Source organism: Amphibalanus amphitrite, unplaced genomic scaffold, assembly GCF_019059575.1.
Source record: "Amphibalanus amphitrite isolate SeventyFive unplaced genomic scaffold, NRLGWU_Aamphi_draft 001650F_arrow, whole genome shotgun sequence".
NCBI lineage: Eukaryota > Metazoa > Arthropoda > Thecostraca > Balanomorpha > Balanidae > Amphibalanus > Amphibalanus amphitrite.
This window is the reverse complement of record NW_024883143.1, coordinates 94,181-115,607: the sequence shown is the minus strand read 5'-3', so window position 1 is coordinate 115,607 and position 21,427 is coordinate 94,181. Positions and strand designations below refer to the sequence as shown.

General features: G+C 48.8%; 1 protein-coding gene across 1 annotated transcript; it reads left to right on the top strand.

Annotated features, from left to right (window-relative positions):
- Nucleotides 1-9,280: 9,280 nt before the first annotated feature.
- On the top strand, nt 9,281-14,747 carry LOC122374379. The gene is made up of 2 exons (XM_043353085.1): nt 9,281-12,454; nt 12,879-14,747. Exons 1-2 carry the CDS (start codon nt 9,310-9,312, stop codon nt 13,064-13,066), a joined length of 3,333 nt encoding a protein of 1,110 aa, XP_043209020.1. The 5' UTR covers nt 9,281-9,309; the 3' UTR covers nt 13,067-14,747.
- Nucleotides 14,748-21,427: the final 6,680 nt, after the last annotated feature.

Here is a 21,427-nt window from a genome sequence, read left to right as displayed (position 1 = left end):
TTGAGCGTCTAATATTGCGTCCGCAATAATCGAGATGATCCGAAACTGTTAGCTTTTTAACGAATACACAACGATCGATCGACTCCGAAGTGTGGCTTAGAATAATTATTAATGCGAATCTAGTGCATTTTCTTTATATATATATATATATATATATATATATATATATATATATATATATATATATATATATATATATATATATATATATTCATTCAAACAATGACCATTAAAAATCACGGCATGTTGTGCTTTAGAAAGCTTTCTGTTGAGTTTTTCGATTCTTCTTACCAATGTTTTTAAGTCTGAATTCAAGTTGAACAATAGTTCACCGAGAGGCATGTGTCATCGTTTATATTGACAAGTCATTGACGTTTCGGATAATCGACTATATCCATTTTCAAAATGATACAACGCTAGTTCTAACTAACCATAATCCATTTTGTTTATGCTAAACACTAAACGGACACGCTGAAGAACCAGAACGCTGCACAAGCTCATTCACATGCTATCAGTTTTAAATATGTTTCGAAATTTAAAAGAGTAAACACGAGCATACATAAATTGACATCTTCGTTTGCGACAGTTTTGCGGTAGGGTACTAAAAATTAACCATACCTATAGCGATAACCAGGCACTTGGTCAGACCTAAATAATACATATGAAACACACACGCACGCATACAACACGAACATACACTATACCTCTTTGAGTGCGCTGACTCCACAGTGACAAATTGCATGTTTGTTGTACTTGTTTGTTGAGTATGGGTGCTTGTTCATGTATGAGTATGGCTTCCAGCACGCCCAGTTTCCTGGTGTCATGTGTCGAGGCGATGATTGTGGTGTTCTGTGTGAGTGTTCTTCGGGTGATCTGTGTGTTGTGTTCCCGCTGCATGTGGTCCTTTGGAGCCCCCTCAGACAGATGCATTGTGAGACGGCGAGATAGAGATGTTGTAGTAACACCAATGTAGTCTACCGAACGAAGCCTGCAATCTTCGTCAGGACAAGAGAATTTGTAAACTACATTGGTACGTTTCAAGATCACTCCCGCAGATAAAGGAGGAGGAGTGGTGATCATCAACAAAGTAGACTACGTAGAAAAAATGCAAGTTCTTCTCGACGACAGTGATACGTACACAAAAAAGCCGCATGGATTCGTTGACAAGATCAGCAAACAGTTCAATAAAGACGCAACAAAAGTTCTGAAGAAAACAGAGAAAGGCAAAAACATGTTACACCTACTAGAGGAAGCACCAGAAGCACCGAAGATGCGCGGCCTCCCGAAACTGCATAAAGACGGCATACCATTACGACCGATTACATCCGGCATCGGTAGCGCACCCCATCGACTAGCGAAAACACTTGCGAAGCCGCTCACCGCGAACCTGGGGGCGGTCAGTGATGCACACTTACGAAACAGCGACGATCTGATCGAACGACTTAAGAACACCGACTTAACAGATAAGTACCTGGCCAGCTTTGACGTGAAGTCTCTCTTTACTAATGTACCAGTAGATGATGCCCTTAGGGTTATCAAAAATGTAGTCGAAAAGATGGATTCAGATCAGTTACCGCTCGCAAAATCTGACTATATTAGCCTTGTATCAATGTGCATGAAATTTGGAGGATTCAGGTTCGAGTCAGATGAGTATGTTCAGCACAGCGGGCTAGCTATGGGATCGCCTCTGAGTCCGGTGGCTGCTTGCCTTTATATGGAGTGGCTAGAAAAACACAGGTACCAAAATATCATGGGTGAAAATGTATTGTGGGTGCGATATGTTGACGACGTCTTAGTTGTAGCGCCAAAAGACATCGACTTGAAAACGAAACTTGAACTGAACGCGGTTGACCCAAATATCCAGTTCACTATAGAAACAGAGAGAAACGGCTCCATTCCCTTCTTAGATACCGAAGTAGTACGAAGTGGTAGTCATGCAAAATTCAAAGTGTATCGTAAACCTACAAATAAGGAAGACTACGTTCATTATTTTTCAGGCCATAGCGAGAGGGTCAAAAGTGGGATAGTTTTGGGGTTCTTTTTAAGGGCTTTCCGGATATGCAGTGAAGAATATCTCGATGACGAAATCCGGCATATCTTTTCATCTTTCATGAAGCTGAAGTACCCAAAGGGTCTTCTCATTCGTTTGAAAAAGAAGGCTTTAGACATTCGAAACAAAACGAGGAACGAAACAGCTCGAAAGAAAGACACACGATTTATTTCAATACCGAACTCAAAAGTAGCCGAAAGCATCACTCAGAAACTCGAAACGACAGGCTTCAAGGTGGCACTGACCACTGGAAAGAAGATAGGTGAGTTAACTCAAAAGAAAACTTCTAGAAATAGAGAACTTAGCGTAGTCTATCAGGTACCGTGTGGTAACTGCGACAAATCTTATATTGGAGAAACTGGTAGGGGAATCCAAACACGCTTAAAAGAGCACAAGCGAGACATACGAAACGACGCCGACCACAGTGCCTTTGTTGTTCACGCACATTCCACTAGTCATTTGCCAAATTGGGACGGGGCGAAAGTGTTAGCGAATTGTGGGAACAAGGGATGTCGGAGAGCGACCGAAGCGGCATTTATTACAACGAACGATACGATCAATACCAGGGTAGGGTTTATTAAGTGGGCAAAATCAGCAGCAGTGTTCAGCATTAAAAACTTGACTTAAAAAACTTACCGTTCGAGTCGTTATAAGTGTGCTATTTTTATTCTCGTCGATGATTATGTAACAGTAGCTGTGTACCGACAAATAGTTTTTTATCGAAGGTTATCATTTGTAGTAATGCGCATTCTTAGCATGCTGTATTTCAACAGAGTGTGAGACTGCTGTGCTAGTTTTATTCTTGTGTGTTTGTATTGTTTTAATTTCCGAGAGGGTGTCGAAAAAGTCATTTAGACGAAACGCGTCCACCCAATGTGCTGTGTAACCCGTCTCAATATATATTACATCATCAGTTATTGAATTTTCGATCCTATAATGTGTTTACTTTATGGGTTGCATCAACCCCCTGCGCCGGGATGTTCAACTCTGCAACACATTTGCAATCATTTTTAATCAATACAGGTGCCTTAGATTGCCGATAGTAGACTCCGTTTCAATAGATCGGCTCACCGCATTTGTGTATCGCTGTGGAGCACATTAATGACACCCATTTGTTTATTATGTAATGCGTACCACCAAAAGATATATGATTTGCAATGCATTTGATGCCCGTTTCTCTAACAAACAAGCCGAACGTATTACGGCCAATTTTAGCATTAAACTTTGCAATATATATGCCAACATTTTTATTCAATACCGGTGCCCTTGGTTGCATCCATTGACGCCAACCATACTGTTCGCCGTACAGGGACTCGGCACCGCTCCGCCCATTGAGGGGACCAGCGGCCTGCCGCTGCCGCCACCGGCGATCTTTGGAGCTGCTGGCCCGTCATCGGTAAGTACATTTAACCATGCCGTTACATTTAACCATTTAACCTATAAATCATTACATCATCAGTTATTGAATTTTAAATCCTATAATTTGTTTACTTTATGGGTTGCATCAACCCCCTGCGCCGGCGATGTCCAACTCTGCAACACATTTGCAATCATTTTTAATCAATACAGGTGCCTTAGATTGCCGATAGTAGACTCCGTTTCAATAGATCGGCTCACCGCATTTTTATATCGCTGTGGAGCACATTAATGACACCCATTTGTTTATTATTCAGGGCTCCAGGGCAGCCGCCGCCGTAGACCCCGGCGAGGGCACCAGTGGGCCGCCGGTGATCGCCGTTTCGAGTAGGGCTGACCCGTCATCGGTGAGTATACAGGAAAAGGAGAATATTTTACCGATGTCTTATGGAAACCGATCCATTTTGAATACATTAAATTGAATGCGTACCACCAAAAGATATAATTTATGATGTGCAATGCATTTGATGCCCGTTCCTCTAACAAACAAGCCGGACGTATTACGGCAAATTTTATCATTGAACTTTGTAATATATATGCCAACATTTTTATTCAATACCGGTGCCCTTGGTTGCATCCATTGACGCCAACCATACTGTGCGCTGTACAAGGACTCGGCACCGTTCCCCCATTGAGGGGACCAGCGGCCTGCCGCTGCCGCCACCGGCGATCTTTGGAGCTGCTGGCCCGTCATCGGTAAGTATATACATCTAACCATGCATTACATCATCAGTTATTGAATTATCAATAATTCAATCGAATCATTCAATCTGTTCAACATTCTTAGTCTATAAAGTCCGCCAGCAGTTTCTGCAACGTAACAGGGACCCAGCTGTTCCGTTACAAAGAAATACATTGGTGATGTAAGGAGCATTTGAAAAGATGCCTAACCTTCGCCCGAGGGGAGGGGGGGGGGGTGTTGGAAAGACTTGCCGGTTTTTTGCGTGGGTAAGTTTTTAGCGCCTCGAAACTTGGTACAGCTTATGATACATCAATTTCGCATCGTGTTCATAATTGTTGACCGCAGATCACATAAGATCAGGTCATCAGGTCAAGTTAAGGCCGCCCCACACCTGACCTCGCATGCGGGTTGCGAGTTTTTGGGTTTTCGGGTTTCTTCAAAATCAAGTAATACAATCTAAGCTGAGTGACCCACACTACCATCTAACAAGCGAGCCTGCATGTTTTTAGCTTGCGAGCCACCTTGCATCGCATTCCAAAAGTTTCTTTAGTCAAATTTCGATTTTCCTCGCTGCGAGGTGTGCGAGTTCTGTGAGGTTTGCGGGTTTTTCGTTGGAGTCGAATTTTGGTTCGTTACTCTGGTATTGCGACTATATGTAATTTTCTGTAGGTGCACCGGCTTCACTGCATTCATGAAGTTACCATAAGGAAACGGTCTAATCACTCTATGAATTAGTATTATGCCCGCAAACTCAAAACCCGCAAACTCAAAACCCGCATGCGAGGTCCAGTGTGGGGCGGCCATTAAGTGACCATGCCTCTAAAAAATTTGTGATTCATTCATTCCTATAGCTTACATCCCAGAAGCTTGGAACCCCGGCTATTGCATGAGGGAATCAGTTGAAATGCTTTTCTTTTGGCCGAAAACACCTTCAAAGATCGTGACAAAGGTGAACATTACGCACTGAACCGGAAAACTGCCTCTGTGACCCCTTTGGTGCCCCTAAGGTTATCTCCGGTCATGAAACGTCTCAAGCAGTTTTTGACAATAACTTTAGATAGGGACATGCTAGAGCGATGAAAACACCATAAATGTGTTTACAGTTTAACACAAGACGAATCGAATGTAATGCAAATGGCCTGATCCGTGACCTTGACCTGAAGTCAAATTTTTAGGTCGACCTTTCAAGGTCAACTTATAGTTCATTCGACGCGTCTCGACGAGACAACCGCGATGGCAGTAAAATCAGTGCAATACAAGCTTGGAGTGGACAGTTATTACAGAGAAACTTTCCGCAAAAACGTTCAATTTTAAGTTTTTAGCCTCTGGAGGCTAAACCATTGAGCTTAGGTCAAATCTGAGAATGATGTTCAGAAAGGTCTTTCGAAGAGCTATCGAATGCGCGTTTCGGCAGCGCTGTAGCTTTATTAGTTCCTTATGGAGGCTAAACCATTGAGCTTAGGTCAACTCTCAGAATAATGTTCGGAGAGGTCTTTCAAAGAGCTATCGAATGCGCGTTTCGGCAGCGCTGTAGCTTTATTAGTTCCTTACTCATGCCCCGCTTCGGTTGGTGAAAAGTTGTCAAAATCGGGACCAAATGTCGCGATATTTTTATCTTTGGTGACCTTCAGCGGCCTCCGCGATGACCTGAGCGAAAATGACTTTTAAAATCCCAAAAGATCTTATAGCAGGCTATCCATTGCTTTTTACCGCGTCCTTCTAGCTTGCTTACTTTCCGAGATAACGTGTTGTGGCCAAAAAGGCCCCCTCCCCCCCCCCACCATGACGAAGTTGGCTGAGAGGCCCACCCGGGCGTGATTTAATTTTTATGCATTATAGCTGTTTTCTTTGTGCCTTTTCAGGGCGCTAATCGAGGCCTTCCCTCGGCAAAGCGTATGAGAGACTATTCCGGGGACGCTGCGCGGAAAAGAGTGGCGCGAGCAGCTGAGACCGCGGAAGAGCGCGTGCAGCGAATTGAGCAGCAGGCCGCCCGCCAAGCCGCCGCCCGAGACCGAGAGACGACTCCTGAGCGCGTGCAGCGGATTGAGCAGCAGGCCGCCCGCCAAGCCGCCGCCCGAGACCGAGAGACGACTCCTGAGCGCGTGCAGCGGATTGAGCAGCAGGCCGCCCGCCAAGCCGCCGCCCGAGACCGAGAGACGACTCCTGAGCGCCAGCAGCGGATTGAGCAGCAGGGGCATTCCACGTCAAATCAAACACCGAAATCCGTCATCCCCTTCGATTTCTCTGAAAATTTGTAGGCAGACTGGGCATGGTTCAAAACTGAGTTACGTATAATATTTTCGAAATTTGATAACGTATCGCTGAGATATAGGTCATCGAATATAGCGAAAAATGCCACACATCAATTTTTTAAATGGCTATAACTCTGGTTCCGTTTCTGGTATCAAAATGATATTAACAGGGTCTTATAGGCAATTGATAAGGCTTTGATTTTTAATTATAAAATTAAATTGAAGTGACCTTGAAATGCATTTGACCTTGAATTAAAACAGAAAAATTTAAATAGCAAAAAACACGTCACCTTCGATTTGGCTAATTTTTACATATTATGTCCGTCACAATGTTCCTAACCATCTGTGAAAAAATTGGAGTGGGCCATTCATAACTTTCGCGGCAAACGCCGTTTTCATGCATCAACATCACGCAACCGCGCGTGACCTTGAAAGACAGAGTCAAGACATGCTTGCTTGTGTACACTTTCTGAAATGAATTATTGCTGATTAGTGATATCCCAAACTCTGCGAGAATGGAAATGCATAGTCATCGTAGTCAAGCATTCACGTTCCATAGTAAAAGTGTCTCAGGCAAACGGTATTTTGCGGTGAATTTTGAGCCGTGTGGAAATGCATCATGAAGTATATTCAACGAAAACATTATCACGCAACGATATCTTCACGTCTTTTTATCTTCACTATACGAAAGAACATAATTTTTTAGTATGTATGGGGAATTCCTAGTTAATCCAATAATAAATATGGCAGTTAGAGGCCTGCTAAGAGTAACATGTCGCCGGCTGAGGCGGGCTCGGCCGATGCGGGAAACGCAGCAATCACAATTTTGTGTTTACACGTTCATATTTCAATTGTTCAACAACCGATTTTCAAAATTCTTTCACCATAAGATTGCCTGTACATTTCTTAGTCTTCTCACAAAATTTGACGCGAATCGAACGTAATCAGCGGTAAGGAGCGCGATGTAAAGACGGAACCGTTCCGTCCCATCCCGGCACAGTCTACAATTCAGGCGGCGCGTAGCGGTCGGCGCCGGCTGCCGAGTCGCCGCGTCGCTGCGGCGACAGGATGTTCACTTTACACCGCTATTACTAGAACAGTTGTGAACCGATTTTCTTATTGCTTGCACGATGAGATGTCCAATTCAGTTCTTGACAGGTAGCCATAATTAATTTCGCATTAATCTTATGAGATATTGGCGAAAAACAGGAGGGGTGGGCGAAATTCGCTCTTCCCCCTCCACTGCGCGTGCTAACATACGTTTGCATATGTGCAATTTTCTTCAAAATTTATGAATGGCCCACTCTAATTTTTTCACAGGTTGTTAAGAATATGGTAGGCAATAAAATATATGAAAATGAGCCAAATCGAAGGTGACGTGTTTTTTGCTATTTCAATATTTGTGCTTAAGAACAGAGTTAAGCAAATTTCAAGGTCATATATTTAAGTAGGTGCAATTCTAAACAAATGCTTAACCCGCGCGGGGCTGGGGTCTCCAGCCGAACGCGCGGGGCTGGGGGGTAAATTTTACCCCCCCCCCCTGTTATCTCCCAAACTAATGGTGCGATTTGGAAAATTCAAACGCCAATCGAAAGCTCTCATCACGAACTACTAAAAACATGTACTTAATTTAAAGTTTGAGGTCAAGGTCAAGGTCAGGTCAAGGGTACAAATTGCAAGTTTCTACAGTATCGGCCTTGCACCGTAGTTGCCGAAGAATGGAGTCATGGACTGAGACTGATCGCCCAAAACGTGTTCTTAGGCTACCAAGACAATATTCGTTGCATACAATATCATTCAGAGGTCAAGGTCAAGGTCAGGTCAGGTCAGGTCAGGTCACCAAAAAACAAAATATAGAAAAGGGCATGTGCGACACATGTTTTATGGGTCATTTTACTCATAGAATTCAATAGGCACACTCAATAAGGGATATGGACCACCTCTGGATGAATTTCAGGTCGAGGTCAGGTCAAGGTCAGGTCAAGTGAGGTCAAATTTTGAAGTTGGTTGTTAAGGCCTAAAAAGGTGTCTATCTGATGCAGTTTTTCACGGCGAATCGAATGGTGCTATTTTTGTTTCCGTACGAGGTCTAGAACTTCCAAAAAAGTCATTTTTCAAAAATTTTGTGTGTCGTGACGTCATAAAATTTTGAATAACTCCCACATTTTTGAACCGATTCTTCTAAAATTTGGTATGTAGGTGCACATAGACCACTTCTCTGACATATATTCCGGTTTTTTCGATAGACTCAAAATTTTGGATTTTATAATGCTTTTCCCAAAAAAATTCAGTTTTTTGAAAAAATTTAGGCCAAAATCCAAAATTTTTAAAAAACCGAGATAGCCATTTGATAGACAAAGTAAAATTACGTATAACCTTTTTTGTTACGTCTTGATTCCTTTAAAAATGAAGATGTTAGCGGCGTTTGAACTTTTGCCGTTTTTGAGGCGAAAATGGCGAACATGACGTCACTAAAACGTCAATTTCTCAAAAATTTTCCGACGGATTTCGCTCAAATTTTCAGGGAACGTGTCAAATTGATGTAAGAAAAGGTACTGAAAGTTTGGCGGCGCTGCGCGCCGCCGTTTTTGAGATATCGCAAAAATTCGCGAGGAGGGGTAAAATTTACCCCCCCCCCCCAGCCCCGCGCGGGTTAAGAAATAACCTAAACAGTAAGGTTTATTTCATTCAAATCAAACAAGTACAACCAAAGTTATGGTCGTTCAAAAATATAAAGATGCAACATTTTGTAAAAATTTGATGCCCTATATTTAGAAGACCTGTGGTCAGAATGTGCAAAAAACATCAATGTAATGTCCGGGGCCGCACAGGAACTCGCTTACAAATTTATAATGAAATCGCTGATGGTAAGGTGCAAAACAGCCGATTTTTGTTCGATTTGACGTGGAATGCCCCAGCAGGCCGCCCGCCAAGCCGCCGCCCGAGACCGAGAGACGACTCCTGAGCGCCAGCAGCGGATTGAGCAGCAGGCCGTCCGCCGAGCCGCCGCCCGAGACCGAGAGACGACTCCTGAGCGCCAGCAGCGACTCGCAGAGGACGCCGCCCGTCACGCCGCTGATCGGCAGCGGGAGGACCGCGCCGCGTTCCTGGCAGCAGACGCCGAGCGGCACCGCCTGCAGCGGGAGGAGCTCCGCCGCCGCGCGCCACACAAGCTGGCGCTCATCTACAGCCGCGAGGCGTACGTGGCGCCACCTCGCCTGCAGCTGGGCCAGATGGAGGTCGTTTGTGCCCACTGCGGCGCGCTCCGCTGGCGGCAGGAGTCGCCCGGCGCCTGCTGTCACTCCGGCAAGGTGGCTCCACCCTTCCACCCACCACCGCCTGAGGTGCTGTGTCAGCTCTTCTCGCCAGAGTCGCCACACCATCGGCACTTCACACAGCATCTCAGAGCGTTTAATAGCGCCTTCCAGCTGGCTAGCATGGGCTGCCAGCAGGTGCGACAGCCAGGCTGGAACCCCGTGTTCACGGTGCACGGCACCGTGTGCCACCGTATCGGGAGCCTGCTGCCGGCGGAGGGCGCTCAGCCGGAGTACCTGCAAATTTACTTTTACGACAGGGAGCTGGAAGCACGGATGGACCTGTACGAGAATCTACACCCAGAAGTGCTCCAGCAGCTGCAGGAGATGCTGCACGACAACAACATCTACGTGCGCGGGCTTCACTCGGCTCTTGAGCTGGTGCGCCGAGAGGACCAACCACTCAGAATCGTTCTGAGCGCACAGCGTCGACCCGCCACGGAGCACGAGCGCCGCTTCAACTTGCCAGAGACCGGCGAGGTGGCGGTCCTGATGCCCGAGGAGCCGCATGGCGTCCGCGACATCGTCCTGCACCACCGAGACGGCGGTGTGGAACGAATCAATGAGTATCACCGCAGCTACGACCCCCTGCACTACGTGCTGTTACACCCTCACGGCACCGACGGCTGGTCCCTAGAAATGAAGCACGCCATGAACATAACAGCAACAGAGTACTACGCGTTCCATCTGCGCTATCGTCCAGGCCATTTCAATTTGATCGCCAGGGGCCAGTCACTCTTTCAGCAGCTACTGGTGGACGCCTTCGCGAAAATCGAATCGGACCGCCTCTGCTACCTGCGCCAACACCAGCCGGCACTGAGGACAGAGACGCTGCGCGGCCTGACGGACGCCATTCACGCCGGTGACGAGCACGGCGCTGATGTCGGACGCATCGTGCTGCCGGCATCCTTTACCGGCAGCGCCCGCTACATGGTCGCCAAGCTGAACGATGCCATGGCGTACGTTCGCGAGTTTGGAGGTGGCGACCTATTCATCACGGTCACGTGCAATCCAATGTGGGCGGAAATTAAGGACACCCTGCGACGCCTGTACCCGGGACAGCAGCCTTCAGACCATCCAGAGGTGGTGTCACAAGTTTTTCGCCAGAAGCTGCGCGGCCTCCTGCACCTGCTCCGAGAAGGCGCGGTCTTCGGTCAGGTCCGTGCCTTCATCAGCTGCATCGAGTGGCAGAAGCGCGGCCTCCCTCATGCCCATATCGTCCTGTGGTTGGAGCCAGACGACAAGCCTCGGCCTGACACCGTCGACCTGTTCGTCTCGGCCGGGATCCCGGACCCGATAACAGAGCCAGAGCTCCATGCTGTCGTCACCAGCAAGATGGTGCACGGCCCGTGCGGTGCCCACCGGCCAGCGGCCCCGTGCATGGCTGATGGCGCCTGCACAAAGCGATACCCGAAGCAGTTCGCCGCTGTCACCGAGGTGAACGACACGGGGTACCCGCAGTACCGCCGCCGCAGCCCGCTGGACGGCGGGCGCACCGTGCAGCTGGCCGGCCGACCCGGTGGTCCTATCACTGTGGACAACCGCTGGATTGTGCCATACAATCCCCTACTCAGCCGCGCACTGCAATGCCATGTCAATGTGGAGCTCATCACCCATGCCTTCACCTGCATTCGTTACGTCCTCAAGTACGTGACGAAGGGAAGCGACCAGGTCATGTTCGCGGTGGCACCAGGTGAGCCGGCGGTGGTCGACGAGATAGCGACCTTTCAGCAGGGCCGCTATCTGAGCGCCATGGAGGCCGCCTGGCGCCTGCTCCAGTACCCAATCCATGAGCACCTGCCCACAGTAGAAGCGCTGCCGGTCCACCTTGGCGGTCAAGACCGATTGGTAAGGTTCCACGCCGACGACCATCTACGGCAAGTGATTGACAGGCAGGAGCAGTCCAAGCTTACAAGCTTCTTTAACATCTGCGCAGAGGACGAGTTCGCCGCTACTCTGCTCTATCATGAAGTCCCCAGGTACTATACATGGCAGACGGCGACAAAAAGCTGGAGGCGGCGGCGGCGGGGAGCACCACATCCAAACGTGCCGGGGATATTCTCCGCACGAGCTCTCGGCCGTGTTTACGCGGTGAGCCCACGCGCCGGGGAACGCTTCTTCCTGCGCCTTCTCCTGCACAACGTGCGGGGGCCGCGCTCATTTGAGGCGCTCCGCACTGTCAACGGTCAAGAGGCCTGCTCGGTGCTCGGTCTGCTGGAGGACGGCCAGTACTGGCATCGGGCCATGGCGGAGGCAGCCGAAATCACCTTCCCCCGGCAGCTGAGGTGTCTCTTCGCACTCATCACCATCGAGGGCCGCGCCAGCTGCGATATTCAGCTGCTGTGGCGGAACTTCCGCACAGCCATGTCGCAGGACGTGCGGCGGCGCCTTCAGCGGCTCGGCCGGCTGGAACAGGACGCCGATCTCGACGACTATGACCCCATGGACGTCGGTGGTGACGACGCGCAACACCCCGTCTTCTCCGAGACACTGCGGCTGATCGGCCGCCAGCTCCGGCGCATCAGTGGCCTGGCCCTGTCCGATGTCGGTCTGCCACACCCGCCGGACGCGCCTGCCCAGGCCCCCGAAGAAGAGGACAACCAGCCGATCGACCATCACCAGCGACTGGTGGACGAGCATGTGCCTCTGCTCACACAAGATCAGCGGGACGTCTACGACGAAGTCACGCGCCGTCTGGCCACCGGCGAGGGCGGGCTGCTGTTCCTACAGGCACCTGGTGGTGAGTACAGTCGCACTTCATATTCGAGTCAATGGCTAATACATTAGGACTAATGTGCGAAGAAAACAGTCTTATTTTTCTGAAAAAAACATGGTCATAGGCTATGTAGTTATTATGTTTCAATATATGTGTGAAATTACTTAAAAAAGTTAGATATGCTGACCAATCATTAATATAATCAGCTGAAGGTATTTATAAAAAAACGTTCTAACACCTCTGGTGATATAACAAACTTTGGCCATGTACCATATGTCATATGTATCATCATCATCATCATCATCATCACATTTAGTATCGTCCCAAACCTACATTTAACACTTTCCATAGCATTTATTTGCACATATTTTATCATTTTAATGAGTTACGACAACTTTTCATATAATTAATTTATAAAACGCATTATATAAATGTTTTCTTCCGACAGGAAGCGGTAAAACGTTCCTAGAGAATGTTTTGCTGGCATCGGTGCGTGCCGCCGCCGGAGAGGCCATAGCTGTGGCTACGTCTGGCATAGCAGCCAGTCTGCTGGATGGAGGGACGACCGCCCACTCGAGATTTAAGATCCCCATCTCGCTCACGGACACCTCCACGTGTGACCTAAGTAGGAGATGAGAAGCGGCCGATACCATCCGCCGATGCCTCCTGCTGGTGTGGGACGAGGCAGGCATGGCCCACAGGCGTGCCATAGAGGCCGTGGACCGGACGCTGAGGGACTTAAGGGGCACCGACCGGCCGTTCGGCGGTCTGCTGACTCTGTTTGCCGGTGATTGGCAACAGATCCTGCCGGTCGTGAAGGGTGGTGCGAGGCATCAGGTTGTCGGTGCCTGCCTCAAAGCATCCCCGCTGTGGCAGTATGTGACATGCCTCACGCTGCGTACAAACATGCGCGTGCAGCTACCGATAGGCGTTATCATAAGTGTATTCGCGGCCATTGGGGCGACGTAAGAAAAGAAGAAACAACTGGCCCCAAGAACTTTAATGTATCAGTTAGCATGCACCTTTTCCTTGATCTGTAGAGAATTTACCATTAATTGCTAGAGAAAATTGCAATTAAAATCTTCCATTTATGCTTTTTTTCATCGTTTGCACGGTTTGCACAATATGTTCTTTTACTAAGCTAGAAACACTACTTAGAAATAGTTCCCGCATCATCGTCAAGAACAATAGGGAAGGCTTGGAGTGAATACAATAATCTAAACGGTTTTGTAATCTATGTGAAGACACTTCTAAAATTGCCTGTAGAAATATTGAAGGCAAAAGTTCAACTTTTTCACAAGACGGATGCCTTTAAACCTATTCAACGTGTGACAACTTAGCCGGTATTTCGTCGCCTACAGCCCAGCTTTCCCTAGTGACCGATAGAGGCGCTGCTATCGATGTCCGCCCGTGCCGCCTAACGACAGGGTGACCTCGAGGCCGGCGAGTATGCCACCTTCCTGTCGCAGCTCGGCTCCGGCCGGCTTCCTCTATGCCCTGGCACACTCGACAGCGTGACGGTTCCGCCAACGGTGCTCAGCCCGGCGCGATCACTCGCCGAGCTGGCCGAGCGCATCTACCCCGATCTGGCCCAAAATTGTCAAAATCTTGAGTGGCTCGAAGAGCGCACTATTCTGACAGTCCTCAATTCGGATGCTAAAATCATCAACGATCACGTCATGGAGAGTATGCCAGGGCAAGAGAAGGTGTATGACAGCGTCGACACCATGACCGACACAAACGCCGTGCCATTAACAGCGGAGGTACTGAATAAGATGGAAATTTCCGGCCTACCACCTCACAAAATTCGCCTGAAAGCCGGCGCACCGGTTCTTCTCATGCGCAACTTGGACGCACCGCGCGCTGTTAACGGTACACTGTGCGTGGTCAAAACCCTGGGTGACAACGTCCTCGAGCTGAGCGTGCTGACCGGCCCTGCTCGGGGTGAGAGTGTGTTCGTTCCGCGCATCCCACTCGAATCGTCGTCTGACTCTGGCCTGGGGTTTTCATTCCGGAGGCTACAGTTCCCTTTGAGTGTAGCCTTCGGAATGACTATCAACCGGAGCCAGGGTCAGACAAAGAAGCGAGTTGGCGTGTACCTGCCCTCGCCAGTCTTTACTCACGGCCAGTTGTATGTGGCGATGTCGAGAGTGGGCGCCGCTGCCGGCGTGGAGGTGTTTGTAGCGGGCACCTCCACCCGCAATGTCGTGTACCAAGAGGTCTTGGAGTAGTGAGTGGTATCCCTGACACGGCAGTAGTTCAGAGAGCAGGGCGCACGTCTCATATACGTCACACCCATCTATTATGGGTCTGGTATGTTGATTAGAGATGTCAATCGGATACCAACTTTTTGGTATACCGATACCAAACCGATACCAACTTGGTATTTGGTATTTCAATCCTAATGTACTTGGTATTTTGTTGGTAAAATGTGCCCTCACTTACGTATAAGAAGGCTGAGAAATTGGTAAAAAGTCGGTATTTCCCTCATGTTCTGAAGTTGGTTCGGTATCGGTATATCCTTACGGTTTATGTTGGGATTTGGTTTGGTATCGGTATTCAGATGTTCTGTAACTGACATCACTAATGTTGATTGTTTGCTGCAGTGTGTGTCATTAAAATAAGGTATTGGGTGCTAGATGCCGCCAGAGTATACTGTGCCTTCTTTTGTGAAGTTAGGCGGTCATGGAGGAGGTCTTATATGCGTCACACTCCTGTGTTACGGGCCTGTTGTGTGTTTGCCCATGTGAGTGGTGTGTGTGTCTGCTGCGTCGGAATGAACGCTGCACTGAACGACATCATTGAGCTACATTGTCTGTTTTTTTTTTCTGCAAGCGAGTGTGTGCATGCGCGTGTGCGTGTGCATTGTGTGTGTAATGTGTATTCATTACCTAATCTGAATTTGTCTTCAGGCAGTGTTGATTGTGGGCGAAATTTGAACCAAAATTAACTTAATATATTGACTTTTGTCTATATTGGTTTATCATAATATCATAGTGAAATAATATCATAGTGTCTTGGTCTGACTCAGTGTAGCCCCGTGAGCAGGCTTGACTGGAGGTAACCCATGTGACCAGTCTGACCCGATGTCACCCAAATTTAACCCAACAAAGCTCTTTAGCCAAAATTTTCCTAGGAGCGTTTCCGATTATAGGTATCTCCGCTTCCAGCTGACCCATCAATATGAATCAAATATCTTTCGAAAACAAATTTATCTCCGTCGCGAAGCAAGCGCATCCCTTACAAGATATTATCCCTTGCATAAGACTTATTCTTGCTTGCCACTATATTGTAGTCCGATAGGCGTTATCACAAGTGTATTCGCGGCCATTGGGGCGACGTAAGAAAAGAAAAAACCAACTGGCCCCAAGAACTTTAAATTATCAGTTAGCATGCACCTTTTCCTTGATGTGTAGAGAATTTACCATTATTTGTTACAGAAAATTGCATTTAAATTCTTCCATTTATGCTTTTTTCATCGTTTGCACAATATGTTCTTTTAATAAGCTAGAAACACTAATTAGAAATAGTTCCCGCATCATCAAGAACAATAGGGAAGGCTTGAAGTGAATAAAATAAATTAAACGGTTTTGTTATCTATGCGAAGGCACTTCTAAAATTGCCTGTAGAAATATTGAAGGCAAAAGTTCAACTTTTTCACAAGACGGATGTCTATAAACCTATTTAACTTGTGACAACTCAGCCGGTATTTCGTCGCCTACAGCCCAGCTTTCCCTAGTGACCGATAGAGGCGCTGCTATCGATGTCCGCCCGTGCCGCCTAACGCTTATTTACACCAACATACTATATAGGTCAGGTTATGTCCAGTCGGGTCAGGTTGGGTTGGGTTAGTTTGGTTAGTTTAGGTTCGGTTAGTTTGGGCTAGGTAAGGGTAGTGATGTTGCGACCCAATGTGACACGCGATGTGGTCGTGACACGTCACCTGACCCAGCAACCATTGACCTGGCTTGACCCATCGTGACCTAATTGACCTGCTCTAACGTAATGTAAGTGACCTGGCCTGACCTATCGTGACCTGAGCTCACCCCTGTGACCTGACCTGACCTATCGCGACCTGAGGGGATCCCAGTGACCTGTCATGACCAAAGGTGATCTGAGGTGACTAAAACTGACCTAGCGTGACCCACTGTGACCTATGTGACCTGAAATGTCCCATTTATTTGAATTTTATCCATTTGGACCCCATCATTCACCTTTTCGCGTACATCAAGGCTTCTAGAAGTCACTATTACACAAAACCTTTCCTACTCGAACTGGCCAATTATGCGCAAACCATATCCTCGCGACGCGAAGCAAGCGGCTTGCCGCTTGTCTATATTACTATTTGAGGAGGGTGCGTCTGTCCGTTACCGAGGTCCCGACTTGGTGCTGCTTTGCGTGGACTACAGGCCAGACCGTTGCACCTAGCCCGGTGAAATTTGCACAACTTATAGATCAAGGATGCGCGACGTGCCTTTGAGGGGTCTCAGCTCGATCGGATTGATAGGGAGCGCGTGGCGCGTGCCCAAAAAGTGCAAATTCGCGTCATAGACTTTACATGTATAAATCGGCGTGCGAAATCGGGCGAAAACGGCTAATTTTGGCCGACACGGGTCCAGTTCCCGTGCAATATCTTGGTGACCAGGGGTCCGACCGGCACGTGGAAATAGCATCGTGTACAGAATTGAAGGGGCTATTGAATGGTGTGCAATGCAGAGGATAGCACGCGCCACGTGCACCGGAGAGGGCACTTTTATTTGAAAAATTGCGGTTTTTGAGGGATTTTGGAATTAATTTTATTTTTAGGTGACCGTTAAATGGAGCGAGTTGAATCAACGCCTATTTGCAAGAGAAAGGTACCGCCTCTCATATAAAAATTGTGAATAGCTAATTGATCGACGCCAAGGTGGTACAAATCGCTAGAGAAAATGGTGTTTGTCGATGATGTGCCACTTTTTAATTACACGGGTTTTGCTGTATAACCTGATACGGTTGGCAATTGAAAATGGCACCGTTGGAAAGAGCATTCAATTCTGTCCAACATTCACTCTTCATGTTTGCATGATGAGCAACAGTATTCTTAAAAATGTAAATGTTCCAAACCATTACATTGTCATTTTTAGCGAAATTCAGCGATGGCCCTCAAAAGATTTCACGCCAGTTTTCAAATCATTCTTAAGTAGAACGCATGATAATACGACACGGGCACCTCGATGCGATGTATCTTTTTGTTTTATTACAAAATGCTTGGCCGTCAAAAAGCAATCGAACGAAATGGATACCAACCAAACCGACACAGACCAACCCAATACCCACGGGTCAAAAATAACCCTTCTTCGCGTTGCGGAGCACGCGGGTAACCCTAGTTAATCTTCCATTGAGTTTATTGTGTTTGCATGCATAGGTAGAAACTGAAGAGCTGAGCCTCCAGCTTACAGTTGTTCTAACTTCTTTAACTCTTCATGCATAAATCAAGGCTACTGAGGGCTGCAAATTTGTTTCACTTATCTTTAATAACTTATACCCTACCTTCATCAACCATTATCTGTAAGAATCTTGCATCAATCATCACCAGACTTAGTTTTGTTACATACCTACGCCTCGGCCGCGAGAGTGGGCGGGTACCTACGACTCCCTCGCCCTAATTGAGCTAGCCTCGCGGGAAAAACAAGCATGTGTGCCGTTACGGGACCGGGAACGCAGCGATTGATGCGCGGTTTAAAAGTCTCAGGTCAAAGCTGGTGGCCTCTGAGGGTCAGGTCAAGTGCCCCGAGGGCCAAAATACGATTTCGGGTTTTGAGAAATAACTTTGCCTAAAAACGGCGCAGAGTCGCGATTTTAGTACCATCATGTTTGTCATGCTCCGGTGCGTCAAATGGTACACTTTTATTTAGGTGGGGTCAACATAAGGTGTTCACATCGGGTCAATGTCAGGTCAGAGGCACTCAGGTCACGAAGTCGGTCGGAGGAGGTTATATCGTATATCATTCGATTCGATAGGTCTTCCCGAGTCCATTGGCGACTTTTCCAACTTGCCAGTTCAATTTTATCAGGAGTTATTGACGAAAAAACTTGTGACCTATGACGTCACGCTAAGTTAAAGATGCAAAAGTGAAGCATTGGGCATTGCAAGAAGTGCATGAAATTGCGATTCCATTTGCTTGAGCTAGGTTTAGATAATTCTCGGCGTCAAAATTACAGTTTCAATATTTTCCCCATTGACTTGTAATGGTGACGTCACGCGATCGGCCTGTCCTCATGTGACCTCTAGGAGAAATCCGAGATATAGGTACAAGTTTTGAGACTTCTAGAGGATACTACCCAGTAAACATGCCGACGTCGGCCCAACGTCGGTTCAACCTCGGCCCGACATCGGCTGGACGTCGGATATGCCCGCATGTTCCGACGTCCAGCCGAAGTCCAGCCGACGTCGAGCCGACGTCGGACCGAGGTCGTTTGCCGAGGTTGACGAGATCGTTTGTCGTTGGACCGACGGGGCCGACGTCGGCATGTTTACCTATTGGGACAACGCGCCAAAAATATCAACCGGCGGCGGGATTCGAGCCCCCCAGTCGCCGACGTCGGCATGTTTACTGGGACAACACGCCAAAAGCATCAGCCGGCGATGGGATTCGAACCCCGTGTCATTTGAACGCGAGGTTAGTGCGCTAACCACTACACCACGCAGGCAGATGGCGCATTTAGTTTGTTTTGTTGGGTTATGCCCTTTCGGTCTGACAAGACCATTTCAGAGCCGGAAGGATGATAGGATGGAGACATTGGTCTTCTTGGCGAGCACCCTGGGTCCAGTTCATATAGAGTCCCTGGTCCCATTGCTGTTACGTGACACTTATTGGAAAGGGCGACCCCACAATGGATTCATATAGCCACTCTTACACACCTGCACCAACGTTTCCCAAAGTGTCCCTTTGATAAGTGGCACTTTGGCAAAGTGACACTTGCCGACTGGCCTTTCTATATGAACTGGGCCCGGCCCTGGTGAGTTGCCGGGGCTGAGCCTGACCAAAGGATAGGCCGAGCAGCCCCCAAGCACTCACCGCACCCGGATACGGGCGAGCTCGGCTTACGGGCAATCCTAAATGGGATAAAGTTTCCCGTCCAGTCCGGATCAGGGGGTTGCGGCGTGGAGGAAGATTTGAGTTTCCTGAGGACATTTTGAATACAAAAGCTCTTTATGAAACATGAAACATGTATTTTATATTATTTTAACGGTCAAAACAGCGGCCGATGTAGATCCGACGTCGCCCCGACGTTGGCTGGACCTCAGCAATGATCTCGGTCCGACGTCGGCCCGATGTCGGCTGGACCTCGGCTGGACGTCGGAACATGCGGGCATATCCGACATCCAGCCGACGTCGTGCCGAGGTTGGACCGACGTCGGCATGCCGATGCCGAGTTGCCGACGTCACCCCGACGTCGGTCGACGTCGGGCCGACGTCGGAATGTTTACTGGGTAGGTCCTGTAACTCAGCAGGGCTGCGGAGTCGGAGTCGGAGTCGGAGTCGGAGTCGGAGTCGGTCGGAGTCGACAGTTGTGACCGGAGTCGGAGTCGGAGTCGATTTTAGAAACTCGAGCCGGAGTCGCAGTCGGAGTCACCGAAAATCTGTCGACTCCGCAGCCCCAAGGGCGCACACAAGGGGGGGCACACGGGCCCGTGCCCCCCATTCGAGTTGGGGGGCCCAACTCGAAGGAAGGGGCCCATTTGAGGCGGCCAAGGCCGCCTCAAATGGGCCTCTAACTAATCCTTAGACCACCGAAGACCGTGTACAAAGGGCCCTGAAATGGTCTTAAAGGGCCCTCAGATGGTCTCAAAAGGCCCTCAGATGGCCTCGAAGGGCCCTCAGTTAGCGTCATAGGGCCCTCATCTGGTGACAAAGGGCCCTTAGATGGTGTCAAAGGGCCCTCAGATGGCCTTAAGGAGCCCTCAGATGACCTCAAAGGACTCTCAGATGGCCTTAAAGGGCCCTCAGATAGCCTCAAAGGGCTCTCAGCTAACGTCAAACGGACGTCAGAAGGCCTTAAAGGGTGTCAAAGGTCCCTGAGCTGGCGTCAGAGGGCCAGGCCCTTGCGTCAAACGGCTCTCCGAAGGCTCTAAAGGGTCCTTTGCTGTTGACAGAGTGCCCCCAGCTGGTGCCAAATGGCCATCAGAAGGTCTCAAACGGTCCTCAGCTGGCGTCAAGCGGCCCTCAAAAAGCCTCAAGGGGCCCTTAGAAAGCCTCAAGGGGCCCTTAGAAGACCTCAAGGGCCCTCAAAAGGCCTTAAAGAGCGTCAAAGGGCCTTGAGCTAGCGTCAGAGGGCCCCCCCAGCTAATGCCAGAGGGCCCTGAGCTAGCGTCAAACTTAAAGTGCCCTTAGCTGGTGTCAGAGGGCCCCAGTTGGTGTCAGAGGGTCATCCATTGGCGTCTAATGGCCATCAGAAGGCCAAAAAACACGATCCTCAGCTGGCGTCCAACGGTCCTCAGCTGACGTCAAGAGGCCCTCAAAAGGCATCAAAGGCCCCTCGACTGCTCAAAGGGCCCTTAGAAGGCCTCAATGGGAACACAAGAGACGTTAAACGGCCCTAAAAAGGCTTGAAAGGGCCCTCTGCTGATGGCAAAGGGCTCGCACCTGAGTCAATAAGAGCCTTGTCAAAAAAACGGACCTGAGAAACCTTGCCGGCCCTGCTTATCTGCGGGACTCCTACACTTACCTGAGTGGCCCCCGTTTACTGAGGGGCCCTGGTTATTGATGGGGTCCCTGGTTACTTAAGGGGCGCCTGGTTACCAGAGGGGCCCATGGTTACCTGGTGGGCCCCTGATCAATTGAAAACCCCTGGTCATCTGAAACGCCCCTGATTACCTAAAGGGTCCCTAATCACTTGGATTCAGTGACATAGCAAGGGAGCGAGGGGGTACGTGCCCGTTCTCGGGTTTAGGGTTCCTTCGAAACCGAGGGGCCCTGCGGCGCCAGTTGGTAGCAGAGGGTTCGCGCTGGCCGC

Bases quoted from the DNA above. Each gene is read 5' to 3' on its own strand.
- LOC122374379 (XM_043353085.1), top strand. From the start codon at position 9,310: ATGCCCCAGCAGGCCGCCCGCCAAGCCGCCGCCCGAGACCGAGAGACG. The intron at 12,455-12,878 runs GTGAGTACAGTC...TTCTTCCGACAG, and splicing joins GTTCCTACAGGCACCTGGTG to GAAGCGGTAAAACGTTCCTA.